Source organism: Notamacropus eugenii, chromosome 1 (assembly GCF_028372415.1).
Source record: "Notamacropus eugenii isolate mMacEug1 chromosome 1, mMacEug1.pri_v2, whole genome shotgun sequence".
NCBI classification, from domain to species: Eukaryota; Metazoa; Chordata; class Mammalia; order Diprotodontia; family Macropodidae; genus Notamacropus; species Notamacropus eugenii.
Window position 1 is genome coordinate 530,975,763 of NC_092872.1, and position 25,660 is coordinate 531,001,422.

A 25,660-nucleotide genomic window follows, 5' to 3' on the forward strand; every position below is an offset into this window, starting at 1 on the left:
GAGAGAGGGCATAGAGAGGGAAGGAGAGAAGGGGCAGAGAGAGATAGGAGGAGGGAGAGAGAGGGTGTAATGATCAAGTAAAATAGGATCTTTTGCTGTTTTTGTTTTGGTGTAATCAAGAAGTATAATGCCTCTATTTGAATGTGATTCAGGAGGATCTTTCCCACCCATTGTCAAGCCTGGGAAGATTTATAGGAAGGTCCAGGCCTTTTGTTAATGAGGCACTGGTTCTGAAGGGATGTGATGCCTTCTGGCTCTAAAAAGCATATAGAGACTGAGGTGGGGCTTTCTGACTGGAACTGTTTGGCCAGAGGAGGACTCTGGGAAGCTGCTAAGGAGTGTACTTCCCCTCCTTTGAGTTGTACTTCCCTTCTTGGTAATTATGGTCAGAGAGTTGGGGTCCAACTGTCTGTTGAATTCAGGCAGAGGAAGCCATGTCTGTTGACTTTTAATTTCTCTGTATTTTCTTTGAAATTCAGGGTGCTGATTTCCCTGAACTATGTGAATGAATTTGCTTGACTAAAGGATTGATACATGTGCTTGATTAAAGTGATTGTTAACCCCTCAAAAGTTGCCTTTCCTTTTACAAATGCTGATCTAAGAACCTATGATAGCAGGACTCCCTGTGTGTGGTGGAGTGCTTACTGATACAGAGCAGGGAGAAATATGGGGAGAGGAGAGAGAGGTGGAGGGAGGGAGAGGGAGACCCACTCTCCCTCAGAATTCCATATTCATTTACTCACTTTCTTGTTTTCATAGGTATTTCCTATTTATGTGGCTTTCCTTCCCAAGTAGACTGCAAGAACACTGAGGGTGGCAGGGTGCCATTTATTTCTCTTCTAGGCTCCACATCAGTACTCCAGTGGGTTTGTAATCTCATAATTGAAAGTCACATGGTGCCTGTCATGTGTGGACCTTGATCCATGCCTTCCCCTACCTCTGTCACAGGGGTCCTCCATTGTGTGGGGGCCTTATTGTGGATCTCTTGAAGTTGCATGGACAGCAGCAGACTATGTGAGCTGCCCAGCAGTTATCCATGCCATCAGCCTGGCTTTTTTTTCCAATTATACATTTCTCTGATGATGCCCCTTTTCTGTGTAAATTCTCATTTGTAATGTATTGCTGCCAGCATATTCCTGCCCACTATGTATCTCTCTATTTCACTTTGGTTGATCTTAAACTTCCCTTCTTCAGAGAACATATTATTCCATGACTCAAATCCATATGAAAATCCCTAGAAGAATATTGTTGCTAAAAGGATGGGAGAAGCTAGCTAGCAAAGAATAGTAATGTCACCTGTGGCCCAGTGTCCGCCCCCCAAACCTTTGGGCTCACAAGGCCTTGGTTTGATCTTAGATGCTCACCCCAGGAAGGTCTGTATCTCACTTTTAGGTTATTGTGATATCTCAGAATTTACTTTCAGAGAAATATGCAAAATATAGATTACGTTTGGCTCATGTCTAGGTTTCTCAAAATTTGGGTAAAGAGAGTTCCCTGATCCCATATAAGCACTAAAGGTAACAAACACAAATCAAGTAACAGTCAGCCTTTACTTCATCACACAGAAAATTCAGAAAATGCACTCAGAGGAACAATAAATGCTTATTGATTGAATGAGGGAGGTAGTCCATAAATAGATATGGTAAACTCATAAAGCACTCCAATAGTTCATAAACTCTCCTTGCCAGAGAACTGAGGTTAAGGTTGCCAGTGGCCCACCTTTCACATTCCAATCAATGAGTCTTTTTTACCCCATAGATCCCTTCCCTTCTCCTCTCCCCAGCCTTTTCCTTCCTGTCCCCACAAGTTTTGTAGCACCATCCTGTGATTTAAGACTCCTTCCCTTTGAAGGTGAATGCACTTTAAGAACTGTTACACAAGCATTCAGGCTTGCATTGTCCAAATAATTATTTACAGGAGCTCAATGTGGGTGGGGGTGGCCATTCCCTTGGTCACTTTCTTTTTTACTTTTTTACTTTTTTCTCCATGGCCCCCTGCTCTATGTGACTTGGGAGCTTCTCAGGTAAAGATGAGGTAGACTAGACACCAAGAAGTCTAGTCTTGGCTCTGCTGCTTACTAGGCTGCACATGCATCCCAAGTAGGCATTTCTTCTCTCTCTGGGCTCAGTTTTCTCATTCATAAAATAAGGGATTAGACTAGATGGTCTCTAAAGGTAAAATGATGTAGCATACAGAGCGCTGGGTTTAGAGCCAAGACCTGGATTTAAGCCTCTCACACTCAGGGGTGTGCTAGGAAATATTAACAACCAGGTTGGGTGATGGTGTGTGTAGGACTCACTTAAATTGAATTTGCATTACTAACATTGACCGCATAACTTTCCTAAGTCTAGATAGTCAACAAACCAGTTAATCATGCCAAATATGAACCAATTGGTTGAGAGTCCTTTTGAGCTGGTTGCAGCATACTCTTGCCATTTATTGCCTGTGTGACCGTGAGCAAGTCACTTCCTCTGAATCTGTTTCTTCTGTAAAATGAAGCTGCCTACCATGGTTGTTGTGTGGGTCAAATGAGATTATGTTCAATGCTTTGCAAACTTTAATGTCCTCTACAGATATCTTTGTTTTCCAAGATCCTGTCCCGACCTAAAATACTGCAGGCCTATAATACAAATCATCATTCTGTCAGTATAAATAATCCAAGAGAGGAGAAAGGCCTGAGATCCTTCCCCAAGAACGGTGCAGGACTTGGGTCCTGTTGCTGTGACTGTGCTGGTTTCTTCCAGAGGCCTAAGGGATCCTGGGGGGACAGAGGAGAATTAGGTAGGTAAAGCCTATATGCATATTTAGGACAGGAGACTTGTCTGCATTTTTTGGGCAAAAAATTAAATTCACAGATTTAACGAAAGCCCTTGGGGAAAATCCATTTATTTTGCTGACGTCAGAAAATGCTTTATTTCCCCTCCTGAGGGAAATATTTTTTGTTCCTGCAAAAGCAGGACTTATTTCTGAACCTTGGAGGTCATGTAGGGAAGATTTTCTCCCAGCATGTGTCTTCCAGGGCTTTAGTCCTCATCAGAATGGCCAGCTGAGTTCTCTCTGGATGTCTGGAATGTTAATATCTCAAAACAACTGGAATAATAAAGTGATTAACCACTTCCAGATGCTAACCCTGTGGACCAAGTTTATCAGGACTCCCCATCTCTGGCTAGTGCTTGCAAGTTGATTGTTCCACTAATGGGTCTCTGCAGAAGCATTCTGCAGTCTTTGGGAAGCAGAGCTAGGCCTGGGGTAGAACAGAGATTCAGACTGGTGCTGTGGCATGTGGTGGTGGCTGCTGCCACTCAGGGCTGCTGCCCCTGAGTCTCACATTGAACAGGAGGCTGAGCATCTGGGTTTCAGCTCCTAACATTTGCTGGGTCTCTGGGATATCTGCTAGCCAAATGCATTGGGGAGAACCCAGAGGATTCCTGAAAAGGTCAATAGCCAATGGCAGAACACATGACTTTATTTTTAGAAGACTATGCCATTTGTAAGAACGGGACCCAGTTTTTTGGTAAGTATGCCAGGTAGCATGTCAGAATCCATTTAATCTCTTGATTTGTCTAACTTCTTGTGCAGAGATATATGAGGAGTTGCTGAACCCTCATCTATTTTTGGAGTTCCAATCCCAACAGTGCCTCCAAGAGCCACCTGAGAAGGATCTGTCTTAACAACATAAAGGACAGTTAGAGTTCAAATGTCATTGGAAAGTGTACTCTGGCTATAGTAAGTAGGTGGAGATTGGGGCCTAGAAGCAGGAGGACCTGAGTTTGAATGCTGCCTCAGACACTTCCTGTGACCCTGGGCAAGCCATAGCCTTTGTCTGTCTCCATTTCCTCCACTGTAAAATGCTGCTGTAAAACAGCAGCACCTACATCTCCCAGGGTGGCTGCAAAGATTAAATCTATAAAACACTTAGTAGTTTCTGGGCACATAGTAGGTGCTTGATGTTTTGTTTTTCTACTTCAAGAAAGTCAAAGGATGTCCTCTGCTCAACTTTCCATATTTACTATTTTCCCTTCTTTAACAAATAGATGAGAAGTTCAAGTCTATCTTATTCAACAGGTGTTTCTTAAGTGACACCTACTATATACAAGGCAACATGGGGCTTCATGTAGTAGAATACTAGGTCTTCAAGACAGGATAAGTACAGCTGACACACTGGCCGTGTTACCCTTCAACAAGTCATATAAGCAACGTTGCAAGCCTGTCCATTTCAGAGAGGGTCCTAATCCTCACTGGCAAAAGGAGTTTCCTCACAGGGAGTTCCCTAGACCAATGAAATCTTCATCTAACTCCCCCTCCACCTAAATACATATCCAACATGCTGTGCTAGGCACTGGGGAGACAGATGCAAGAACACCAGCCCCGTCTGCAAGGAGTTTACAACCTACTATGGAGAGGCAACACACACATAGGTGAGTGTAAGGTGATTTGAGAAGGGCCAGAGCTATTGGCATCAAGGAAGGATTCACAGAGAAGCCTTGAAGGAAGACAAGCCTTCAGAGAGATGGACAGGAGGCAGGAGGATGTTCCAGGCATGGGTGGCTCGATGCATCGTGGTAGGTGATAGAGAACATTTAGTAGTTGAGTTTGACCAATGAGCACAATGTCAAAAGAAAGCAATGTGAAATAAGGGTGGAAAAGTAGATTGGGACCAGACTGTGGAGGGCCCTGAAGACCAGGCACCAGAAGATTATAGTTTATTCTAGTGGCAATAAGGAGCTGCTGAAAGTTTTTGAGCAGAGGAGTTGTTGTTTGTCCTTCATTCTCAAAGAGGACCATGACATCAGGAAGGTTATGTCATGACTTGCAAGTGAATTGGATTTAAGTGAGGGAGGGCTGTGGAAAGTCACTAGCCTTACTTTCTCCTCCTAAGCCCTCTGGCTCAAGTGGCCAGGTGTAGATCAGGAAGACTGGAGATGACCCTGGATGCAGTGGCGGGGTTCAGCCTTTTCAAGCTAAGTGGTCAGAAGTGTTTTAGGAAGACTATTCTAGTGGATCTGTGGAGGAAGAACTGGAGAGCCTGATAAAAAAGGTTATTGTTTTATTGATACAAAAGTCAATGTAAATGAAGAGAAGGGATAGGAGATAGCAGCAGAGAAACCAAGGAAGGAGAGAGTTCCAGCTGGAGGGTGGCTAATAGTGTGAAAAGCTGCAGAGAAGTTAATAAGAATGAAGAATAAGAAAAGGTCATTGGATTTAACCATTAAAAGATTTTTGTTCACATGGGAGCCAGCAGTTTCAGTAGAATCCTGGACTTAGAAGCCTGATTGTAAAGGCTTGAGGAGTGGATTGTGAGAAGTTATCACATTTTCTGGGAATTTGGCAAAGAAAGGGAGGAGAGATAGGATTAAGGCGTAGGGGCATGGCAGGGGGTCAAATGAAGTCTTTGCCTTTTTTTTTGTTTGTTTGTTTTTAAGGAAGTAGAGACTTGGGTATTTTTTTTTTTTTTGGCAAAAAAAGAAACCACTGGAAAGGGAAAGACTGAAGATGAGAGAGTGGGATGGTTGGCTCCCAGAAAACAAGGGATGGAATGGGACCAAGAGCCCAGGAGAAGGGCCACTTCTCCTTTGGAGACTAGAGCAATGGAGGAGAAGATAGTAGGGATATGGATGGCCTTGATCTTCTCCATAGTAGAAGAAAACAAATAAAGAAGTATAGCCAGAGTGGAGGAAGGAGATGCTGACTCCACAATCCAGAGGTCAGTGAAGGTTGTGAGCTGCTGTTGTGCTGGAATCAATCAGGGAAGAATAAAAAAATTGCCTGTAGCAGGAAGGGAATAGTTGAGACTAGATAATGAATTTGTAATGGATGCAGTCGGTATGGTTATATGGTTTTCCCTGCAGTGTTCAGACCCATGGAATTAAGACCAGAAAAGGCAGATGGTGGGGGTAATCTATGGTTGATAGTCTAACAATGGGATATGACACATATGTGGATAACTATGTTTAAAAAATTAGTGTAGGGAGAAAGAGATGCATTGGTATAGAGTTGAACTAGTCAACTTTATGATCAAGACTATGAAGAAATGAGAGGCCAGAGCAAGGATGATGAATTGTGATAACAGAGAGGTATGGAGTATCTGGAATTCACAATAAGGAAAAAGAATAAGAGATTATGATCAGAGAAGAAAATTCCATAATTCAGAATCATAGAGGTGGCAGTTGTAGGTAATGGTGAGATCTATGGTATGACTATCCCTGTGGGTGGCTGAGGCAGAATGAAATTATCAGTGATGGGAACTGAAGAGGCTGATGAACTAGGAGGACAGGGAACATCAATGAGTATATTGAAATTTGCATGTGTGAAGGTGGGGATCTATTTGAAAAGGAAGATTGTATATCAGGTACTGAATTCCTTGAGAGAAGACAGAAAAGCACCTAGATTATACAAATAAGCATTTAGATGGACAGATGGAGTACATCTCAAAGAATGGAAGGCTTTAGAGTAATGGGGGCATTAGGAGTGTCTGAATTTAGTAGCAGATAGCAAGAAGGAGGCTGACTCCTCTAGTCCCAAGTAGCACTAGAGAGTATGGCCAGTGGCAAAAGGTCTTCTGAAGAGAACCAGGTTTCTATGGAGTGCCGGGAGATGGGAAGAATGTAAGATGAAGGGATCTAGAATAACAGGGAGACTGTTAATAATGGAGCATGAATTCCAGAGGGCACAGTAGAAGTGAGAAGTAGAGAATAGGAATTGGAGTGGATTAGGGATGAGAATTTGGAAAGAGGTATCAGGAGAAAAGTATTTCACTATAGCAAGCGACTGAATGGTAGAGATAAAGGGAAGAATTGACAATTTGTCAGCCATAGCATGGGGGTAGAATCAATTTTCTGCCAGGCTTCTATGATGACTGAGCAAGGCATGGCTGCAAGGGTAAGGGGATCAGCTTCCAAGTTGATCAGCTCCCAAGCAAGCAAGTTGGCTTACCACACCAACCACAAGGGAGCTGATGGTAGACCAAGCCTGGAAGTCTGGCCAGCCCTCTGTGTTGGTAATTATCCTGTGACTGGGTTCCCATTGCTAGACTGAACTCACACTAGGCATCAGGTTTAGTGTCTCATCCTAAAATTGCGGGGAATAAGGCAGAACCAGAAGATATACTTAACATACACCTAGCTTCCAGTTTTTGCGTTCCTGGCAACACATGCTTCCAAATATTGTTTTTCCTGAGACTCTGTCAGTTTTCAGAGCCTATGATGATCTTGCACTGCCATGTTATGTTCCTAGGAAATACTCCAAGGCCTTGACTCCTGCTAGTGAAATTCTGTCTCGTACAGGCCCCTTATACACATAGCCCTTCAGGACCTAGCATAAACCTGGAGAAGGTTACTTGATAAGATAACTCAGTCTCGCAATACAAGCCATGGTGAAGGAATCAGGTGAGCACTTGCATCTGAACAATGTGATCTTGTTCAGATAAAGGGAAAATTAAAATGTCATCTATGTCTACAACATGTTGATTGAGAAAGGGCACCAGAATTTTTCATTGATCGTGTGTTTGAAAGGCATGATCTAGTAAGTATTCAAATGTCCAGACTATGTCCAGACTACATCTACAAGATTGTCTTCCACTCATTTTGAAGTTTAATTTGAAGAAGAAAAATGCCCTTCATGAATCTAGCTTTGTTATAGTTATATTCCTTAGATTCTAACAGAAACTATCCAAAATCAGTGAGAGCAGCAGTTGCAAGTTGAAATTTTGGGGGGTCACTCAATAATGGGTTTACGGGCCCAGCTTTCTTTCTTTTGGGGTATTAAGAGAGATGTCCACAGTGGCAATCATGAAGGCTAAATGAACTCCTTTTCTTTATGTTTACACATATGTATCTATGTAACTTTTTATCTCTTGCTCATTTGATGCATAAATTTGTTTAGGAATGGGGGTAGGGATTAAACTGGCAGGAGGTCTATGGGATGATCTTAATCACCCTGCATGTCTACCCTTTCTTGCCTAGAAGGCTCCTTCAAATCTTTATATTTAGGAGGAATTCCATCCCCACCCATCTTAGCCTGAAGGGAGGTATCCATGGCTAAAATGGTAATCTTGGGCACATATTGGGCATGTACTCAAGTTCTTTTTTTTGGGGGGAAATTATGAGTTAAATTCATTTAGATCAAGGATTACCCTGCATCCTTCATGAGAGTCCAAATACCACCCTGAGTTATCATCATACAGACTAAACCCAGGACTATCTGTTCCATGTAATCATCTGCCTACCTTGTAAGGTCTCCTAGCACCCTAAGCCCCTCTTTCCTAACTTTCCTGCCCTTGATCCTGCAGGGGAAGTACCCTCTCTGGTACATGATCCTTCCTTCTCCTCCCTTGACTGAAACATCATCCTGAAACCCCAAAGCCAATCAACACTTGAGTTCTCTTTTTTTCCCCCTGGGGAAGAGTGGGGTCAAGCCATCTTGACCATAGCAGGTGTCTTGCTTCATCCTCTCCCTCCTCCCCATCTTGATTTTCAAGTAGCTTTCCTCCTCCCATACAAACTTATGTTTCTTTTTTGTTTGACCTCATTTCCCTAAGATTTTAGGAGGAAATGGATTTTTCCTACACAATGGAGCCCAGTGACTAGGCTCACAAAGAAACAAAGACAGCAAAAGCCATAGTGACGCTGGTATATATCCTGAGAGACCAGTGTCTTCTTCCTGCTCCGACACAGGCTCTGACTCTCTTATGACTGCTTCTCCTCTATGCTTATAAATTTACCTTTATGCTTTCATCAGTCAGGCAATACTAAATGCTTTATTAAACACTTACTATGTGTTATATACAGTGCTAAGCTCTGGAGATACAAAGAAAGCTAAAAACAATGCCCATTTCCTCAAGGAGCTCACATTTGAATGGGGTAGACTACATGCAAAAAGCTGTATTTACAAGATATAACCAGTGGAAGTGTAAATTAATCTTAGAGGGAAGGTACCCGCAGTGGGAAGGTACTGGAAAAGACTTTTTGCAGGAGAAAGGATTTGAGCTGAGTCTTGAATGAAGCCTGGAAGTCAGGAGGTAGAACTAAGGAGGAAAAACATTTCAGGCATGGGAATGGCCCCTGAAAAATCATGGAGTCTGGAGATGGAGTGTCCTGTGCAAAGACTAGCAAGAAGGCTAATGCAAAGTATAAGAGTAGAAAAGTATGAAGAGTCTAGATGATCAACGAATGGGACTGTGACATCTATTAATCCAGGCAGCCCTGTAGGAACCAGATGTCCCACTAACCATTACTTTACTTTGTTGAAACTTTTCCTAAATATCTCAACCAGAATTGCCTCTTCACAATCCCTTAGTAACTGTCGAAAATCATTTAACTATCTGTGATTGACCTTCTTGTGTCTCTAACGCAGAAGTTAGTTGCATGAAGTTTTCAGTGTGGGTCCTCAAACGCAGTTTGACCTTGAGCTTAAAGCCCATAAAATGTCTTTAGTCTCCCAACATCCCTTCATCTGTCAAAGCTGTTGCCTGATCAAGAGCTGCTTCATCTAATTTTCTTAGAGGAGCAGTTCTCAAAGTGTGGTCTGCAGATCCAGAGACCCTTTTAGGGGGTCCATGAGATTAAAACTCCTTTCATGGTAATGTTAAGATGTTTTTTGCCAATTAAAATACTCCTTCATTTCCCAACCATATATCTTTGTGAGGCCAAATTTTCTGTGCATACTTCAGCTGAAACAACCTTTCATAGTAGATTAAATGCATTAAGCTGTTTGCAGTTAAGTCAGATATTAAAGATTTGCAAAAATAAATAAAACAGTGCCACTCTTCTCACTAATTTTTTGTTTTAGAAAAAATAATCATTTTTATAAAATATTATTTGTTAATATGTAGTAAATTACTGTTATTTTTAATGAATAAATATTTAAATTTTTTTCTTTGTAAATTTCTCAAATGATAAATATTAATAAATATGACCCACAGAAACAAAAGCTCATTGGGGTCCTCAATAATTTTTAAGAGTTTAAAGGGATCCTGAAACCAAAAAGTTTGAGAACTCTGTCCCAGAAGCAAGTAGGGGGCAAGAAGATAGAATGCCTGGAGTCAGGAAGATGAATTCAAATTGGGTGACCCTGGGCAAGTCATTTAACCTCTATCTGCCTTAGTTTACTTATCTGTAAAATGAGAAAAATAATAACATCCAACTCCCAGGACTGTTGTGAAGACAGAGTGAGAGCGGTAAAGTGCTTTGCATACTTCAAAGTACTATATCAAAATGCTAGCCGTTAGCTGTTACTGCCAACACCCAGGCCCCTCTGACTCTCCTTAGCTTGTAATTCACACAGTAGCTTCCCTGCACCAGCTCCTTCAGTATGACGACATGATGTAAGCTCCTTTTGTATTTGTATCCCCGGTTCCTAGCAATTGTAGGGACATAATACATGCTTATTGATTGACAGGGAAAGGGGGAGAAGGGCTTTCTATTATACTACGGATACTGAGGTCTGGAAGCTGTCAAAGTATCCCTAGAGGGCAGTGGATAACATAAATTTTTTAAAAATAGATATTTGATAGTCTCAATCATAGAATTTTAGAATTCAAGGGACCACTTGGTCTAACCCTGCTACAACTTAAGAAGAAGCCAATGTGGTGTGGAAGAAAAAATCCTGGATCTGAAGTCCTAAGACCTGCGTATGAACCCCAGCTCTGCTGCTTTCTACCTTCTTGACTCTTGTTTTGCCACTGGAGGAGAAAGTAAGGCTTATAACTTTGGGCAGCTTTGCCTCACTGAAATCCAATTCACCAGCAAGTCAAGATGTCACCTGAGGGACGGCATTGGTCCTCTTTGAGATTGAAGGAGGAGCAACCACCACCACCTAGGGCAAGTCAGTTAGCCCCTCTGGGCTTTAGGGATTGGCCTAGATGACCTCCAAGCCCTTCCAGCTCCAAATTTCTGATCCTGTGGACATCTGTCAAGTAGCTATCCAGCCTCTGTTCTGAGACCTCCCAAGAGGGGGATCCAGCCCGTTACCTCTGGAGTGCTCTTGTTAGGAAGTGGTTCCCAACATCAACTAGTCCTCTTTCTAACTTGCAACCATTAAAAGAACAAACCAATTTCTCTTCCACAGGACAGCCTTAAAAATTTTTAAAGATAGCAATAATGTACATCTGAGTGGTTTTTTTTTTTGCCAGAATAAACACTACGACATGACCTCAAGGCCCTCCAGTAATAGCCTGTTACTGTCTTCTGGACTGCATTTATTAAATTCCTATTAGATGTCCTTAGGTGGCAAAGTGGATAGGGTGCTGGGCCTGGAGTCAGGAAGACTTATCTTCCTGAGTTCAAGTCAGGCCTCAGACACTTACTAGCTGTGTGACCCTGGGCAAGTCACTTAACCCTGTTTGCCTCAGTTTCCTCATCTATAAAATGAGCTGGAAAAGGAAATGGCAAACCACTCCAGTATCTTTGCCAAGAAAACCTCAAACAGAGTCACAAACGGTTGGACACACCTTAAAAATAACCCAACAACAGCAGAGACAACTAGATGGTCAAGGGGATGGAATGCTGGACCTAGCATCAGGAAGACCCGAATTCAAAACCACAGGCAGACAATTACTTGCTGTGTGAGCCTGGGCAAATCACTTAACCTCTGCTTTCCTCAGTTTCCTCAACTGTAACTCCCAAGGTGGTTGTAAGGATCAAATGAGATAGTATTTGTAAAGTGCTGAGCACAGTGCCTGGCACATAGTAGGCACTTAATAAAAACTGACTCCCTTCTTTCCTACTATATGCAAAACAAAACAGTCTCTTCCCTCAAGGAATTTATATTCTTTAGGGGAGACTGGGCATAAAAGTAAATATATTTAGAATACTTACAAAAATAAGTAATTTGTGGGGAGGCACTAAGATCTGGAAAAGGTTCATCATAAAGATGCTGCTGTACTCTGTAGCCTGGCCAGGCTAGAACACATGAATGACCCTACTGGTCACTGTGCTTCTGCAGCTATTCAGAATGGCTGGGTCCCACGAGATGCCTGAGGCTGGAGAGATAAGGATACATGGGCAGCCCCCTGGCTGCTCTGCTGAAGCACACAGATCACAGAAAAGAGAAGACGATCCTTTTGCCCAACCCAAGACTTAATCAGATGAGTTCTCTTCATTGCCAAGCCCACTGGCTACAGCCAAACCCAGTGGCCACTGTGGAAGTTCCCCAAAGACTAACATGTCTGTTTTCTAGGCATTACTTTACCAGGCAGATGCACTGGACACAGAGTAAGTCTGTTTGCTGAACAAAAGCAATCAGGAGCCTGCGTAGGACCAAAGTCTTGCTCGCTCCCAGATGCCTTTGCTGGTATTCACCGACTGACATTGTTGATCTGTGGGTGCCCCCCCCCCAAAAACTGACCCAAACCAGCCTTGTGGTCAGTTGTCCCTGCAAGACACCTTGCTTCTATGTTCACCTGTTCCTGGGAATGATTGTCCATTCTTTTTCCCAGTGCCTCCCTGAACCTCCCCTTTGTGGTTTTCAAGCATAAATCTCCCCTGCCTCTCCTGAGCTGTAGGTGCCTTAGTACCTTGTACTAGGGGCCTTAGCATTAGTGTCCAGTTTTTCTCCTAATAAAACTTTTCTGCTTTTAATCTTGGACTCCTCTGCATTTGGAGGGGTGGGCTTTACCTGACTGACAACAAGAGCAACAATGACCAATCCTTGTACTTCAGTACCCTGGCTAGATGCTGCCACCACCACAGGTTGGGGTGACAACACAATTATTTGTGACACCATTTCAACTTTTTTTCCTCGTTTCCAGTAACCCTGCTACATCTCTTTACTTTCAATAGGTATTTATCCTCTTTCCCTTTGCCCAAAAGTATATTTTAAATGCATAAATATTTATACGTATAGATGTATATATTTTGCTTATATGTGTAAAAGAGAGAGAGAACATAGACCATAAAAACATGTAGAAATTCTTGAACAAGTGGATTTTAAAATTAGTAAACAGTTCACACTCTTGGGGCCCTCACAGAATCTGCCTCCCACTGTGGCCAGGTTTTTATTTTATTTTAGAGGAATTTCAACAAATTTATCTTATTTGAGGCAATTTGGGCCATGTATTTGTGCAGTTCAAAAAGAAGTTAAAGCCATTATTGTTCTAGCTCAGGTATTGGTCTATTGAGAACTCCAGTGACCAGCAAGATGTCACTGAGTAGCTTGGGAGGAGGAAGTCCATCGGAGGGTGTGTGGGCATGCTTGAGAACAGTTAGAAGTACAGCTCCTACCTTAGGCAGATGAGTAACTTGGCTTGGGTGACTTAAATAATTACACCCAAGTACTTATGAGAGCTGATCTAGGGATTGATTTAAGTGCTTTATAGGTTCGTCAATCCTGTGAAATGAGGAGAAGGAAATGGCAAACAACTCCAGTATCTTTGCCAAAATCCCCCAGAAAACAAAGAGTCAGATGTGACTGAAATGGTTGGCAGCTAGGTGGCACAGTAGATAGAGTGCCAAGCCTGGAGCCAACAAAACCTGAGTTCAAATTTAGCCTCAGAAACTTACTAGTTGTGTAACCCTGGGCAAGTCACTTAGCCCTGTTTACCTTAGTTTTCTCATGTATAAAATGATCTAGAGAATGAAATGGCAAACCACTTCAGTGGCTTTTCTGCCAAGAAAATCCCAAATGGGGTCATGAAGAGTCAGACACAACTGAAAAACAACTGAATGACAGGCTCCTAAATGAGATACAATTAAATGTATTTGATTAAATAAAATTTTATTTTATTAAATGAGATAATTTGTATAAAGCCTTTAGTAGGTATTTAATAAACACATATTCCTTTCCCTCCTCCTTCTCCCTCCTGAAAAACTGGGAATTTTTCTCTCAGATAGGAGATTGCTAAAAGTTTAAAGATCAGCTCTCAGAAAAAAAAGTATGTACAACATATTTAACTACAATCTACATTACTCACATTTTCTCTATCATTTTTTAAAGACTAGACAATCAATGAAAAAAATCTAGCCCTGACCTGTAGCATCTGCTGATTTCAAAGATGTAAGCATTCACATCAATAATGTAACAAAAGGCCCTTGAAGGAGGTGGTCACTCCTCCAAATTAACAGGGAAAAAGTCCTCAAGATCACTGTATCTGAACCTGGGCATTTTGACAGGATCAGTTCTGAAGCCACAGTACAATAAGAACCTTGGCCCCAGAACAAACTCTTTTTTTAGCCATTTTCCAGTTGTGCCTGACTCTTCGTGAAGTTTTGTAGTATTCTTGGCAGCGATACTGGAGTGGTCTGCTATTTCCCTCTGCAGATCATTTTATAGGAGTTGGGAGTCTATGAAGCACTTAAGGTCCTACTCTACCACCTCATTATAGCCTAGAAGTGAGAGGAGCCCAAGCCATGATAAGTCCTACCATCTACCTAAGTTCAGTTTCATCACCAGGTTGATACAGAGTGATTGATTTTTAAGCTATAAGAATTCACCAAGGTCATCTGGTATAGAAAGATAATAAGTTGTGTCAGTGCAGGGAATATCCAGGTCAATCAAATTGCAGATCCTGGAAGTAATCCTTTTTTTGGAGGGGGCATATCATTGTAAGATTCATGCTCAAGGGTACTTCTTTGAGGCTACCCTTCTAAAAATATACCTCATGAATCCCTACCAGTGTGTTTCTCAGTAACAGTGATCTAGTAGAAATAACTGATTGAAAGCAAAGGCATTTACTAAAATGGCAGAGTAAGAACAGTATTCATAAAATATTCTCATCGAGGAGCCTGGGGAGCACTCTCCTACAAATATACATCGTGTCCATAGGAAGAATAGACGTGGGAGAGGAGCCAAGATGGCAGAATAGAAAGATACACATATGCTAACTCCGAACCCACAGCCCATAAAATACCTGTAAAGAAGAACTCCCAACAAATTCTGGAGCAGCAGAAGCCATAGAACAACAGAGTGGAAGAGATTTCTGTTCCAGAGAGACCTGGAAAACCAACGCGAAAGGTCTGTCATGCACCAGACCTGGAGCAAAGCCCAGCCCTGCCTTGGCCGCACGGCACCACGAGGAGTAGATCTGAGCAGGCTTCAGGGATGGAATCTCCAGTGGTTGCACAGGTCTCTCCACCCACAGGTCAGTGAGAGAGTCTTTTTGGCTGGCCGAGAGGGGAGCGGGGTATCCCCATAACTCAGGCCCCCTCGGGAGGCAGCAGCGGAGGCAGCAGCAGACAGGGGCTCCCAAAGCAGGCAGGACTTCAGATCCATTGTTGAAGGTCTCTGCATAAACCCCCTGAGGGAACTGAGCCCTGTGTGGCGGCCCTGCCCCCACCTGAGCACCTGAACTTAATCTCACACTGAATAGCAGCCCTGCCTCCACCCAAAGCCTTGAGGCTGGGAAGCAGCATTTGAATCTCAGACCCCAAGCGCTAGCTGGGCGGATTTGGAGGTGTGGTGGGTGTGGGGAGGACACTCAGAAGTCAAGTCTCTAGCTGGGAAAATGCCCAGAAAAGGGGAAAAAAAATAAGACCATAGAAGGTTACTTTCTTGGTGAACAGATATCTCCTCCCTTCCTTTCTGATGAGGAAGAACAATGCTTACCATCAGGGAAAGACACAGAAGTCAAGGCTTCTGTGTCCCACACATCCAAAATAAATATTCCATGAGCTCAGGCCATGGAAGAGCTCAAAAAGGATTTTGAAAATCAAGTTAGAGAGGTGGAGGAAAAACTGGGAAGAGAAACGAGAGAGATGCAAGAAAAGCATGAAAAGCAAGTCAACACCTTGCTAAAGGAGACCCAAAAAAATGCTGAAGAAAATAACACCTTGAAAAATAGGCTAACTCAACTGGCAAAAGAGGTTCAAAAAGCCAATGAGGAGAAGAATGCTTTCAAAAGTAGCATTGGCCAAATGGAAAAGGAGGTTCAAAAGCTCACTGAAGAAAATAGTTCTTTCAGAATTAGAATGGAACAGATGGAGGCTAATGACTTTATGAGAAACCAAAACATCACAAAACAAAACCAAAAGAATTAAAAAATGGAAGATAATGTGAAATATCTCATTGGAAAAACAACTGACCTGGAAAATAGATCCAGGAGAGATAATTTAAAAATTATGGGACTACCTGAAAGCCATGATGAAAAAAAGAGCCTAGACATCATCCTTCATGAAATTATTAAGGAAAACTGCCCTGATATTCTGGAACCAGGGGGCAAAATAAGTATTCAAGGAATCCACAGATCACCCCCTGAAAGAGATCCAAAAAGAGAAACTCCTAGGAACATTGTGGCCAAATTCCAGAGTTCCCAGGTCAAGGAGAAAATATTGCAAGCAGCTAGAAAGAAACAGTTCAAGTATTGTGGAAATACAATCAGGATAACACAAGATCTAGCAGCTTCTACATTAAGGGATCAAAGGGAGTAGAATATGACATTCTAGAAGTCAAAGGAACTAGGACTAAAACCAAGAATCACCTACCCAGCAAAACTGAGTATAATACTTCAGGGGAAAAAATGGTCTTTCAATGAAATCGAGGACTTTCAAGCATTCTTGATGAAAAGACCAGAGCTGAAAAGACAATTTGACTTTTAAACACAAGAATGAAGAGAAGCATGAAAAGATAAACAGCAAAGAGAAGTCATAAGGGACTTACTAAAGTTGAACTGTTTACATTTCTATGTGGAAAGACAATATTTGTAATTCTTGAAACTTTTCAGTATCTGGGTAGTGGGTGGGATTACACACACACATACACACACACACTCACACAGAGACAGAGAGCACAGAGTAAATGGAATAGGATGGGATCATATCTTAAAAAAATTAAATTAAGTGGTGAGAGAGAAATATATTGGGAGGAAAAAGGGAGAAATGGAATGGGGCAAATTATCTCTCATAAAAGAGGCAGGCAAAAGACTTTTTAGTGGAGGGAAAAAGAGGGGAGGTGAGAGAAAAACATGAAGTTTACTCTCATCACAGTTGACTCAAGGAAGGAATAAAATGCACACTCATTTTGGTATGAAAACCTATCTTACAATACAAGAAAGTGGGCGAGAAGGGGATAAGCAAGGTGGGGACAGGGATGATGGAAGGGAGGGCAATGGGAGGAGGGAGCAATCTGAAGTCAACACTCTTGGGGAGGGACAGGATCAAAAGAGGGAATAGAAGCAATGGGGGGCAGGATAGGATGGAGGAAAATATAGTTAGTCTTACACAACACGACTATTATGGAAGTTATTTGCAAAACTGCTCAGATATGGCCTATGTTGAATTGCTTGCCTTCCCAAAGGGAATGGGTGGGGAGGGAGGGATGAAGAGAAGTTGGAACTCAAAGTTATAGGAACAACTGTTGAGTACTGTTCTTGCTACTAGGAAATAAGAAATACAGGTAATGGGGTATAGAAAGTTACCTGCCCTACAGGACAAAAGAGAAGATGGGGACAAGAGAAGGGAGGGATGATAGAAGAGAGGGCAGATTGGTGATAGGGGCAATTAGAATGCTTGGTGTTTTTGGGTGGAGGGAGGGGACAAATGGGGAGAAAATTTGGAACCCAAAATTTTGTGAAAATGAATGTTAAAAGTAAATAAATAAATTTTAAAAAAAAGAATAGATGCAAACTTAAAATACAATGGTGGTAAGGGATGCATATGAGAAATTGAACACCCTTTGCCACCCCACCCAACAAATAGTCATATAATCTCTTCAACATTGCAGTAACAGGGAAGCCAGCAACTCAATTAAAATATAATTAGAAAATATTTAACAAAATAAAAATACAACAGAATAAAGATAATGTTAACATGGTTTTCTAAATCAATATGTGGTCAGTAGGGATCTTTAGGTATAGTTTTCCCTGTTTCTGTTTGAGTTTGACTCCCTTTGCCTTAAGACAAAGAGAGAAAAAAACCTTAGAGAGTGTTCCCTAAAGGTCTGAGTCCACTTTTCAATTTTAAGTCTGTGATTTTATGATCCCAATGTATACACTCAGTTCAAGCACCACTTTTTCATGAAGCCATTCTCAGATGGCAGTGCACCACTCCCCAACCTTGTATTGCACTCATTCTGTATGTGTATGTATGTATGTGTGCATTGTGTACCTACCTCTATAGGGCCACAGTCTTCTCCATTAGACCGTGATTTCCTTGACAGTAGGGACCTGTTTTGGCTTCTCTTTGTGTCCCCAGTGCTTAGCAAGGTGCCTGGCACATAGGAAATACTTAACAAATACTTATTACTTGTTAACTGATGAGTTAACTGAACTCAAGAAAGCAGAAGCAGCTTCTTTACCAGGTGCCTCTTATTATTAATATGCAGCCCTTTTTCCTTTGGGGCAGGGGAGACAGCAGAAATGACTTTGGATGTACCACTGGAGAATCCTGAGGCCACCAGCTCCCCCTGACTTCTCAGACATATCTGTGACCATCACTAGAATACATTCCTTCAAATTCAAGAAAGAGGGCCACTTCTGGGCTCACTAATAGGATACAATAGTTGAGGAAGGGGAATTCTCACAGAGGTAGTTGTATCATTGCATCACTGGACCCAGATGGCTCTGGAAGAGAAAGTAAGGCCAGTGACTTGGCACAGTCCTTCTCCCTTAAATCCAATTCAATTGCAAATCATGGCATCATCTTCCTGATGTCAAGGGCCCATGAGTCCTCTTCAAGAAGGAAGGAAAAACAAGATATAATAGTTGAAGTAGGGGAATTCTAGATTTAACGTAAAACACTACAGACAACCTCTGAACCAAGGATATAAAGCCTAGCACAGATGGTGGTATAGTTATTAGAAAGAATCCCCTGATTTCTATGAACGATGCCTGCAGAATTTACAAATGATCATTTTTTCATGATCAATTCAATTTGATTCCATGGATAGGATCCTGCATTTAAAGTTGGAAGGGATCCTAGAAGTCATCTAGTCCAATGAGACGAAGAAATGAAGCTGACAGAGATGCTTGTCTAAGCTCTCACAGGTAGATGAGTCCATGGAGGGCAGCAATTTTCAGGTATTTTGTTCGACAGACTGAGTGTAGGGCATTCATCTTCTCTCAGGTTGGGAAGGAGGGACACTGTTTTCCACCTGACAGCTTGCTTCTTTTCCATCTTTCTTTTGTGTGATGTCTTCCCCTTGCAGGGCAGGGGCTGTCTGTCCACGATTCTTTGTGTTTAGCACATTGCCCCGTGCAAAGAAGTACATAAGTGCTTGTTGGCCATATGTACCAACCATTTCTTCTAGCATGTCTTTGCTTTTGTAGCTGGGTGGCACAGTGGATAGAATATTGGACTTGGGGTCAAGAAGACCCAAGTTCAAATAATGCCTCAGACATTTACTTGCCAGTGTGACTCTGGGCAAGTCACTTAAACTCTTTGAAGCTCAGTTTCCCCTTCATAAAACAAGTAAACAACATCACAGGCTTATTATGAGGATTGGAGATAACATATAAAATGCTTTGCCAACTTTAAAGCATCATATACATGCCAATTATTGATATTAGGTATTCTAAAAAGTGATATTAAAAGTAGCTGCTAAAAAAACAAGGTAGAGTGCTTGGCCTGGAGTCAAGAAGACTCATTTTCTTGAGTTCAGAGCTGGGCAAGGTACTTAACTCTGTTTGCCTCAGTTTCCTCATCTGCAAAATGAGCTGGAGAAGGAAACGGCAAACCACTGCTGTCTCTCTGTCAAGAAAACCCCAAATGGGGTCACAAAGAGTCAGAAATGACTGAACGAATTCTAAAAAACCCACTAATTTGTGCCATTGTCAAACACAGAGTATTACACTCCAGACCCCATGGGCTAGAGCCAGACCATTATTATGATCCAATGAAGCATTTCTTATGTTTCAGAATCCTCTCGATTTACAGATGAGGAAACTAGAGACCTGGGAGGGGAGGTGACTTTGTTAAGGTCAGCTAACCAGTTGGCAGTAGCATTAGGACTAGAGCCTGGGTCTCCTAACCCTGACTCTGTCTAGTTTGCCTTCTTATGTTTACATCTGCATCTCTATCTAAACAGACATTAGATGTGTTATCTACCTATATATACACATATATGTGTAACAGATGTTGTGAAGGGAGAAACAAGTTTTTAATATGTCAGGTGAATAGGATGACACTGAGGGAATGAACCTAGGTGACCAGGGAAAATGATGGCCTCAGAGATGTCCTGGCTGTATGACCTGGGCAAGTCACTTCACCCTGTTTGCTTCAGTTTCCTCATCTGTAAAATGAGTTGGAGAAGGAAATCGCAAACCACTGCAGTATCTTTACTAGATAACCCCAAATGGGCTCAGAAGAGTCAGACAGGACTGGAGCAACTGAACAAGAACCACAGCCAAGCATGACATCCAACTCAAGATGGCCAAATGTCCGTAGGTGAAGAGAAACTGGAGGTGAGGAGAGAGGCTAGGGCTGAAATGAAGACTTGGATTAGATAATCTTGGATTAGGTAATCTAATAATATCTTGGATTAGATAATCTCTCAGGTTCTTTCTAGCCCTAAATCCTATGGTTTAATTAGGTCTAAATTAGGATCATGGAGACTAATGGGGTCACCGAGTGAGAACTCAGATAACAAATCAGGTCTTTTGATTCTTAGCCCAATTTTCTTCCTGTTAGACCAGATTTAAAAATTAATTAGTCCAAAAGTTAATTAGCTAATTAACTTAAACCTGAAAATTTTGCGTTGGCTTTGTACATTTTGACCAATGCCATTGCCCAGTTATTCCTTCCTAATCATTCCCTTTATTCAGACCATCAGTTGTTTTCCCTTATGTCCTGAACTGTTGACATGTGCTAACTTTCAAGGTAATGCTGTCCCACCCCAATTTTACCATCTGTCACACTGTTTACCTATCAGATTCACTTACTGGGCGAGGGCGAGTCTCCCGAAGGAAGGATTTGAGGTCTCCTCCAGCCATCAGCTCTAGGAGGATAAATCGGGGCAGGGCCTGCAGGCTCACCCCAATACAGCGAACAATGTTCTGGTGGTTGAATTTGCTGCAGCAGAAGAAGAGAGTGTCAGAAGTTAACTGTGGTAAAATAGAGGCTTGTTCAGCTGTCTAATTGCACTCATTAACAAGTTTCAGTTTGACGGAGGCAACACCCATTCAGTGACTAGTCATTTATTCTACAGGTAGAATAAATTTCACAGTTCTTGAGAAATTATTTGGGTGCTGAAAAACAAGAAAGCTCATTTTTCTTTTTTAGTTTTTTTGTGAGCAGGTAGACTTGACTTAGTTTGATAACCCAGTATTTTAAGCTTCTTATATTGATCAGCTTGAAACATCCAAATATTTTTGAAAAACAGACCACATTTATAATTAAAGCAATTACAATTTAAAAAACACATGTGGTTGCTTTGTTTAAATAATTATATATTTGTTAAAGAGAAATATCTACAATACATAAAACTGATCACTTTTTGGGCAACAGTAGCCCAGGTAAGGTCCTGCTAGAGTCAGCTGGTTGGAGTCATTTTGGGGTTCCAGAGGACTCCAGGAACCACAGAGTACTTGAATTTAGAAGTAACCAGGAAGAGCTCTACCTAAACTTTCCCACCCATATAAGAGTCTGCTATAACCCATATAAAGTCTACTATATTGAGTCTGAAGAAAGAATGAAGGGTCTTTCTTCAGATTTTGAGGAATTTTCAGGATCACAGAAAAATTACAGAAAAATGGAAGGGGACAAAAGTGGTATACAGGGACATGGTAGCTTCTTTCTACCAACAGGAACTGGTGGTTGACTGTTTAGGTCATAAAAGTACTGGAATTTCTTCCAGTTTGCCTGGGGACAGTTTTACTGTGATCAGAGATCCTAAACTTTGGCAGAAGGGTAGATCCAGAGGTTGTGAAGGCCACCTTCCCTTTGAGACTTCACCATTTCATGGGAGATTCTTTGTGCTCTGCATTCAGTAAAAGATGGGTCACTTTACCTAATGATCAGTGCTTCCATGAGGAAATCCAGCTCATCCTGTTCTGAACACACCTCTGGAAGCGTCTGGATACAGACACAGAAAGGGAGATGGAAGAGAGAAGGGAAAAGCTGTAAGTCAGGATGCATGATGAATGATATACTTCTCAGAAGTAGGGACTCAGACCTTGATACACCAGGTCATGTGGGAATACGGGTTATCCCTTACCTTCACTGCCACCTGTAGGGGGCTGGGGTCACTGGGACTTCCAGACACTTGTCCTTCATACACCTCCCCAAAGGCACCATGGCCCAGACCCCTAGACAAAGCGGAAGAAAAAGTGAGATGAACTCAGGGCAGGTTAGTGATGGATTCACAGATGGTATGCAAGCCTCTTCACAGATTTAAGCAGGTGGTTATGACATGATTATCCAGTAAATATTTTTCTGGAATATATAATATATCATACACTTGAGGATTTGGGATGAATCAGACAAGCAATAGGGCAGTTGGGTGGCACAGGGGATGGAGCACTGGGCCTGGAGTCAGGAAGACCTGAGTTCAAATCTGACCTCAGACACTTAGTAGCTGTGTGACTCTGGGCAAGTCACTTAACCCTGTTTGCCTCAGTTTCTTCATCTGTAAAATGAGCTGGAGAAGGAAATGGCAAACCATTCCAGTATCTTTGCCAAGGAAACCCCAAATGGGGTCATGAAAAGTCTTGTAGAGTAGACTGAACAACAACAAAGATGAGTAGTAGCTGTTTAATGATGAAATTTTATAGAAAATCATCAATGAACCCATTTCTTAACATCTAGACTTGTAAAAGATTGAAGAGATAATCCTGGTTTTAACAAAAACACATTCTTGTCTAGGCATGAAAAAGGGTTTGCTTCTTTTGAATACATTCATTCAAACTAAGAAATCATTGTGAACTGAAAAAGTAGGAAAGCTCAACTTTCGTTTCAAATGAACTTATGTGTAAGAAGACTTTAGTTAGCTTCATAACAAGCTTCTTATGTTGACTAGCTTGAAATACTATTTTTAAAAATTTATATATTTCACATTTATAATGGAAATTAAAAAAATTAAGATATATATATTTGTTTTGTTGAAAATTACACATTATCTTTTGAAGAAAAATAGGTAGAACACCTACATTTTAAAAGAGTTAAATAAAAGCAAATATTGTTTGTTTTTTACAGATCACAGACTCTCAGAATTGGAAGGAACATCAGAGGCCGTATCCCATACCTGAGCAAGAATCCTTTCTACATCATACCTGACATGTGGTCATCCAGCCTTGAAATTACCTTTTCCACTTCCTGCCTTAAAATGACATTGGGCTTTGTGGATTGGGACAGCAGGGACAGGCTTCCATGACCCCATCTCTGAGCCTGGCTTTCCTCATAGGATCATAAGATTTAGAGTTGGACAAGGTTTTAAAACCACATCTAACATAACCCCTTCATTTTAAGATGAAGGAACTGAGACCCAGAAAGGCTGACTTTCCCCAGTGTCACAAAGGATTTGAACCCAAGACCACTGGCCTGCCCACCATATCAGTAATATTGAAAATAGTTGTCTTCCTAATAATACTGCAGGACAAAAATTTCTCCCCAAATATCACTGTAAAGTCAGAACTAATTTACCTCCCAATGACTTTAAAGTTATCTGCTCTTATTAGCTTTGGTAAGTATAATAACCAAATGTTCATTCAATTTTCTGATGTAAAGTGAAAATTGAAAATGAACCTCTACTTTAAAATGTGTAGTGAAAACAGTCTAAAAAAATGAATCCTCTAGCTTTCTTTTGAATTGTGAAGTGTATACTGTGAATTATATAAGGCAGCAGAAGTGTATTTTTTTAACTGAAAGAATGATTATTAGATCAAATCCTCCCCTCCTATAGGGGTTGTATGAGATGCCCTGAGGGAGTGCCTAATCATGTCTTAGGAAAACTTTCTAAAATGAAGGGGCTTTATTAGATTAGATTACTCCTATCTGATTTTCCTTCAAGGTCTAAGTCTTTAGGAATGTGAGAGTTCAACCATGTCGGCAGTCAACATCAGACTAATTCCATTGAAATTCTTTAGTTCTATAACATACACACGACCTTAGATTTAGCACTGAAAAGTCTTACAGAAGCCACTGAATTAAAATCTCCTAATTTAACAAATGAACAAATTGAGGCACAGAGAGATTTCCCAGAATCACACAGAGAGTAAGCATCTGAATCAGGATTTGAACCCAGGTTTTCTTGACATCAAGTCCAGAACTCTAGAGCTGGAAGAAACAACAGGGATCATTTAATGCAACTTTTGCATTTTACAGATGAAAACCAAGGCCTAGAATAGATAAGTGACTTGCTCAAGGTCACGTAGGTAGTAAGGAGCAGAACTAGGATCTGAACTCAGGTTTTCTGACTCTTTCTGCAGTCTTGAGCTCTGCCATCTTGGATGCTGCCACCCCAGTTTTGGACTCCAGCTGTTGGAGAGAGTAGACTGGGACTTACCGAATGAGGGAGATATTTTTCCGAGGCACCTCCTTGAGATCACTGATAGATGTGGTTTTGCCAGCAAAACAGTAGTTGGGATTATAATCGGTCATGATGGTTGAGGTTCTCAGTTTGCTCAGCTTGTACTCTGGACTTTGCAGTTCCATCTGCATCGCCTGGAGCTCCTGGTGCTTCCTGCGGTACACTGGAGACAGAGACAAACCCAGGCAGCTGGAGGCTTCATGGGCACAACCAAAGGAGCATCCAAGCTCCGGGGCCATTTCTGATGCATCTTGCTGAGAAGTCCATCACAGACTGCATTAATGTTTTAGTGAGAGGAATAGGAATCTGAACACAGTAGCACCCTGCTGAAATACCCAGAGGAGGATTAAGCTAGAAAAGGGTTTGATATCTGTCCACTCCCAGAGCTCCTGATGCTTACACAGATTCCTTCATTAAAGATCTATGTCAATGACCCTTTGTGTCATGGAGATATCCTTGGGGTTTGAAGGTTATGCCAGGGAATCCCAGGATATGGGAAGTGCTGAGAAAAGGCTTCTGCATGGGCCTGATGATGGTTGGAATGTGTGTGGCCTGAGTAAGTCATGTAACCTCTTCACTGACCAGAAATCATGTCATTTTGGGGTATGTGAAGAGGGGCATAATGTTTAAGACTAGGTACTGGTCAGACCAGCTCTGGAATATTGTTTTCAGTTCTCAGTATCACTGGTTTTCCCCCCACTCTTTAAACATTGTAAAAAAATTACCTTTTTGTTTTTACATCACCTTTATTTCTGAATCTGTCTCCACCCCCTATCCCCCACTGGGTGCTACATATTAAGGGCACTGACACAATGAGTATCCAGAGGAGGGTAACCAGGCTGGTGAAGAGCCTTGAGACCGTGCCATAATGCAAATATAATGAAGGAACTGGGCATGCTCAGCCTGGAGAATAGGAGATCCAAGGGGAACAGGATTGTGGATTTTTGAGGGAATTCTGAAAGCCAATCACCTGATGAATGGCTTTGGGTTGGAAAGGCATGGACTGATAACTAGTCAGACATTTAGGAACAAGTGGTAGATAGAGGCCTGGGGGGAGGACAAATCTCTTCCCTGTCCTTGAAGTATAAGGGTCCATAATTATAGCTACCAAGCTGCTATGGGAGTAGAAGAAGCCCATTCTTGGGTCCCTCTGCCCTCCCACCTTCAAGGGTCTCTAAATCACCCTGAGAACATCTCAGAAGCTCTTTTCATAAGAGCCAGGCTTCATTTCTTTGACATCTCCAGTGCACATGCAATCCTCGCCTCCAGCAGG

At 41.8% G+C, this 25,660-nt stretch overlaps 2 protein-coding genes across 3 annotated transcripts in view; one reads left to right on the forward strand and one right to left on the reverse strand.

The window, feature by feature from the left end:
• The window catches only part of ALK (ALK receptor tyrosine kinase), a 54,973-nt gene extending 30,347 nt beyond the window's left edge, over nucleotides 1–24,626 (reverse strand). The window contains exons 1-4 of the mRNA XM_072634100.1: nucleotides 24,364–24,626; nucleotides 22,078–22,168; nucleotides 21,871–21,935; nucleotides 20,804–20,933 (exon numbers count right to left, since the gene is read on the reverse strand). Of these exons, the coding sequence (XP_072490201.1) occupies nucleotides 20,804–20,933; nucleotides 21,871–21,935; nucleotides 22,078–22,168; nucleotides 24,364–24,626 (549 nt within the window). The remainder of the gene's footprint in view (nucleotides 1–20,803; nucleotides 20,934–21,870; nucleotides 21,936–22,077; nucleotides 22,169–24,363) is intronic.
• The window catches only part of CLIP4 (CAP-Gly domain containing linker protein family member 4), a 170,196-nt gene extending 145,376 nt beyond the window's left edge, over nucleotides 1–24,820 (forward strand). For both annotated transcript variants that reach the window (XM_072634093.1, XM_072634094.1), the window contains exon 19: nucleotides 23,055–24,820. In XM_072634093.1, coding sequence (XP_072490194.1) covers nucleotides 23,055–23,232 — 178 coding nt within the window. In that variant the 3' untranslated portion in view covers nucleotides 23,233–24,820. The remainder of the gene's footprint in view (nucleotides 1–23,054) is intronic.
• Nucleotides 24,821–25,660: the final 840 nt, after the last annotated feature.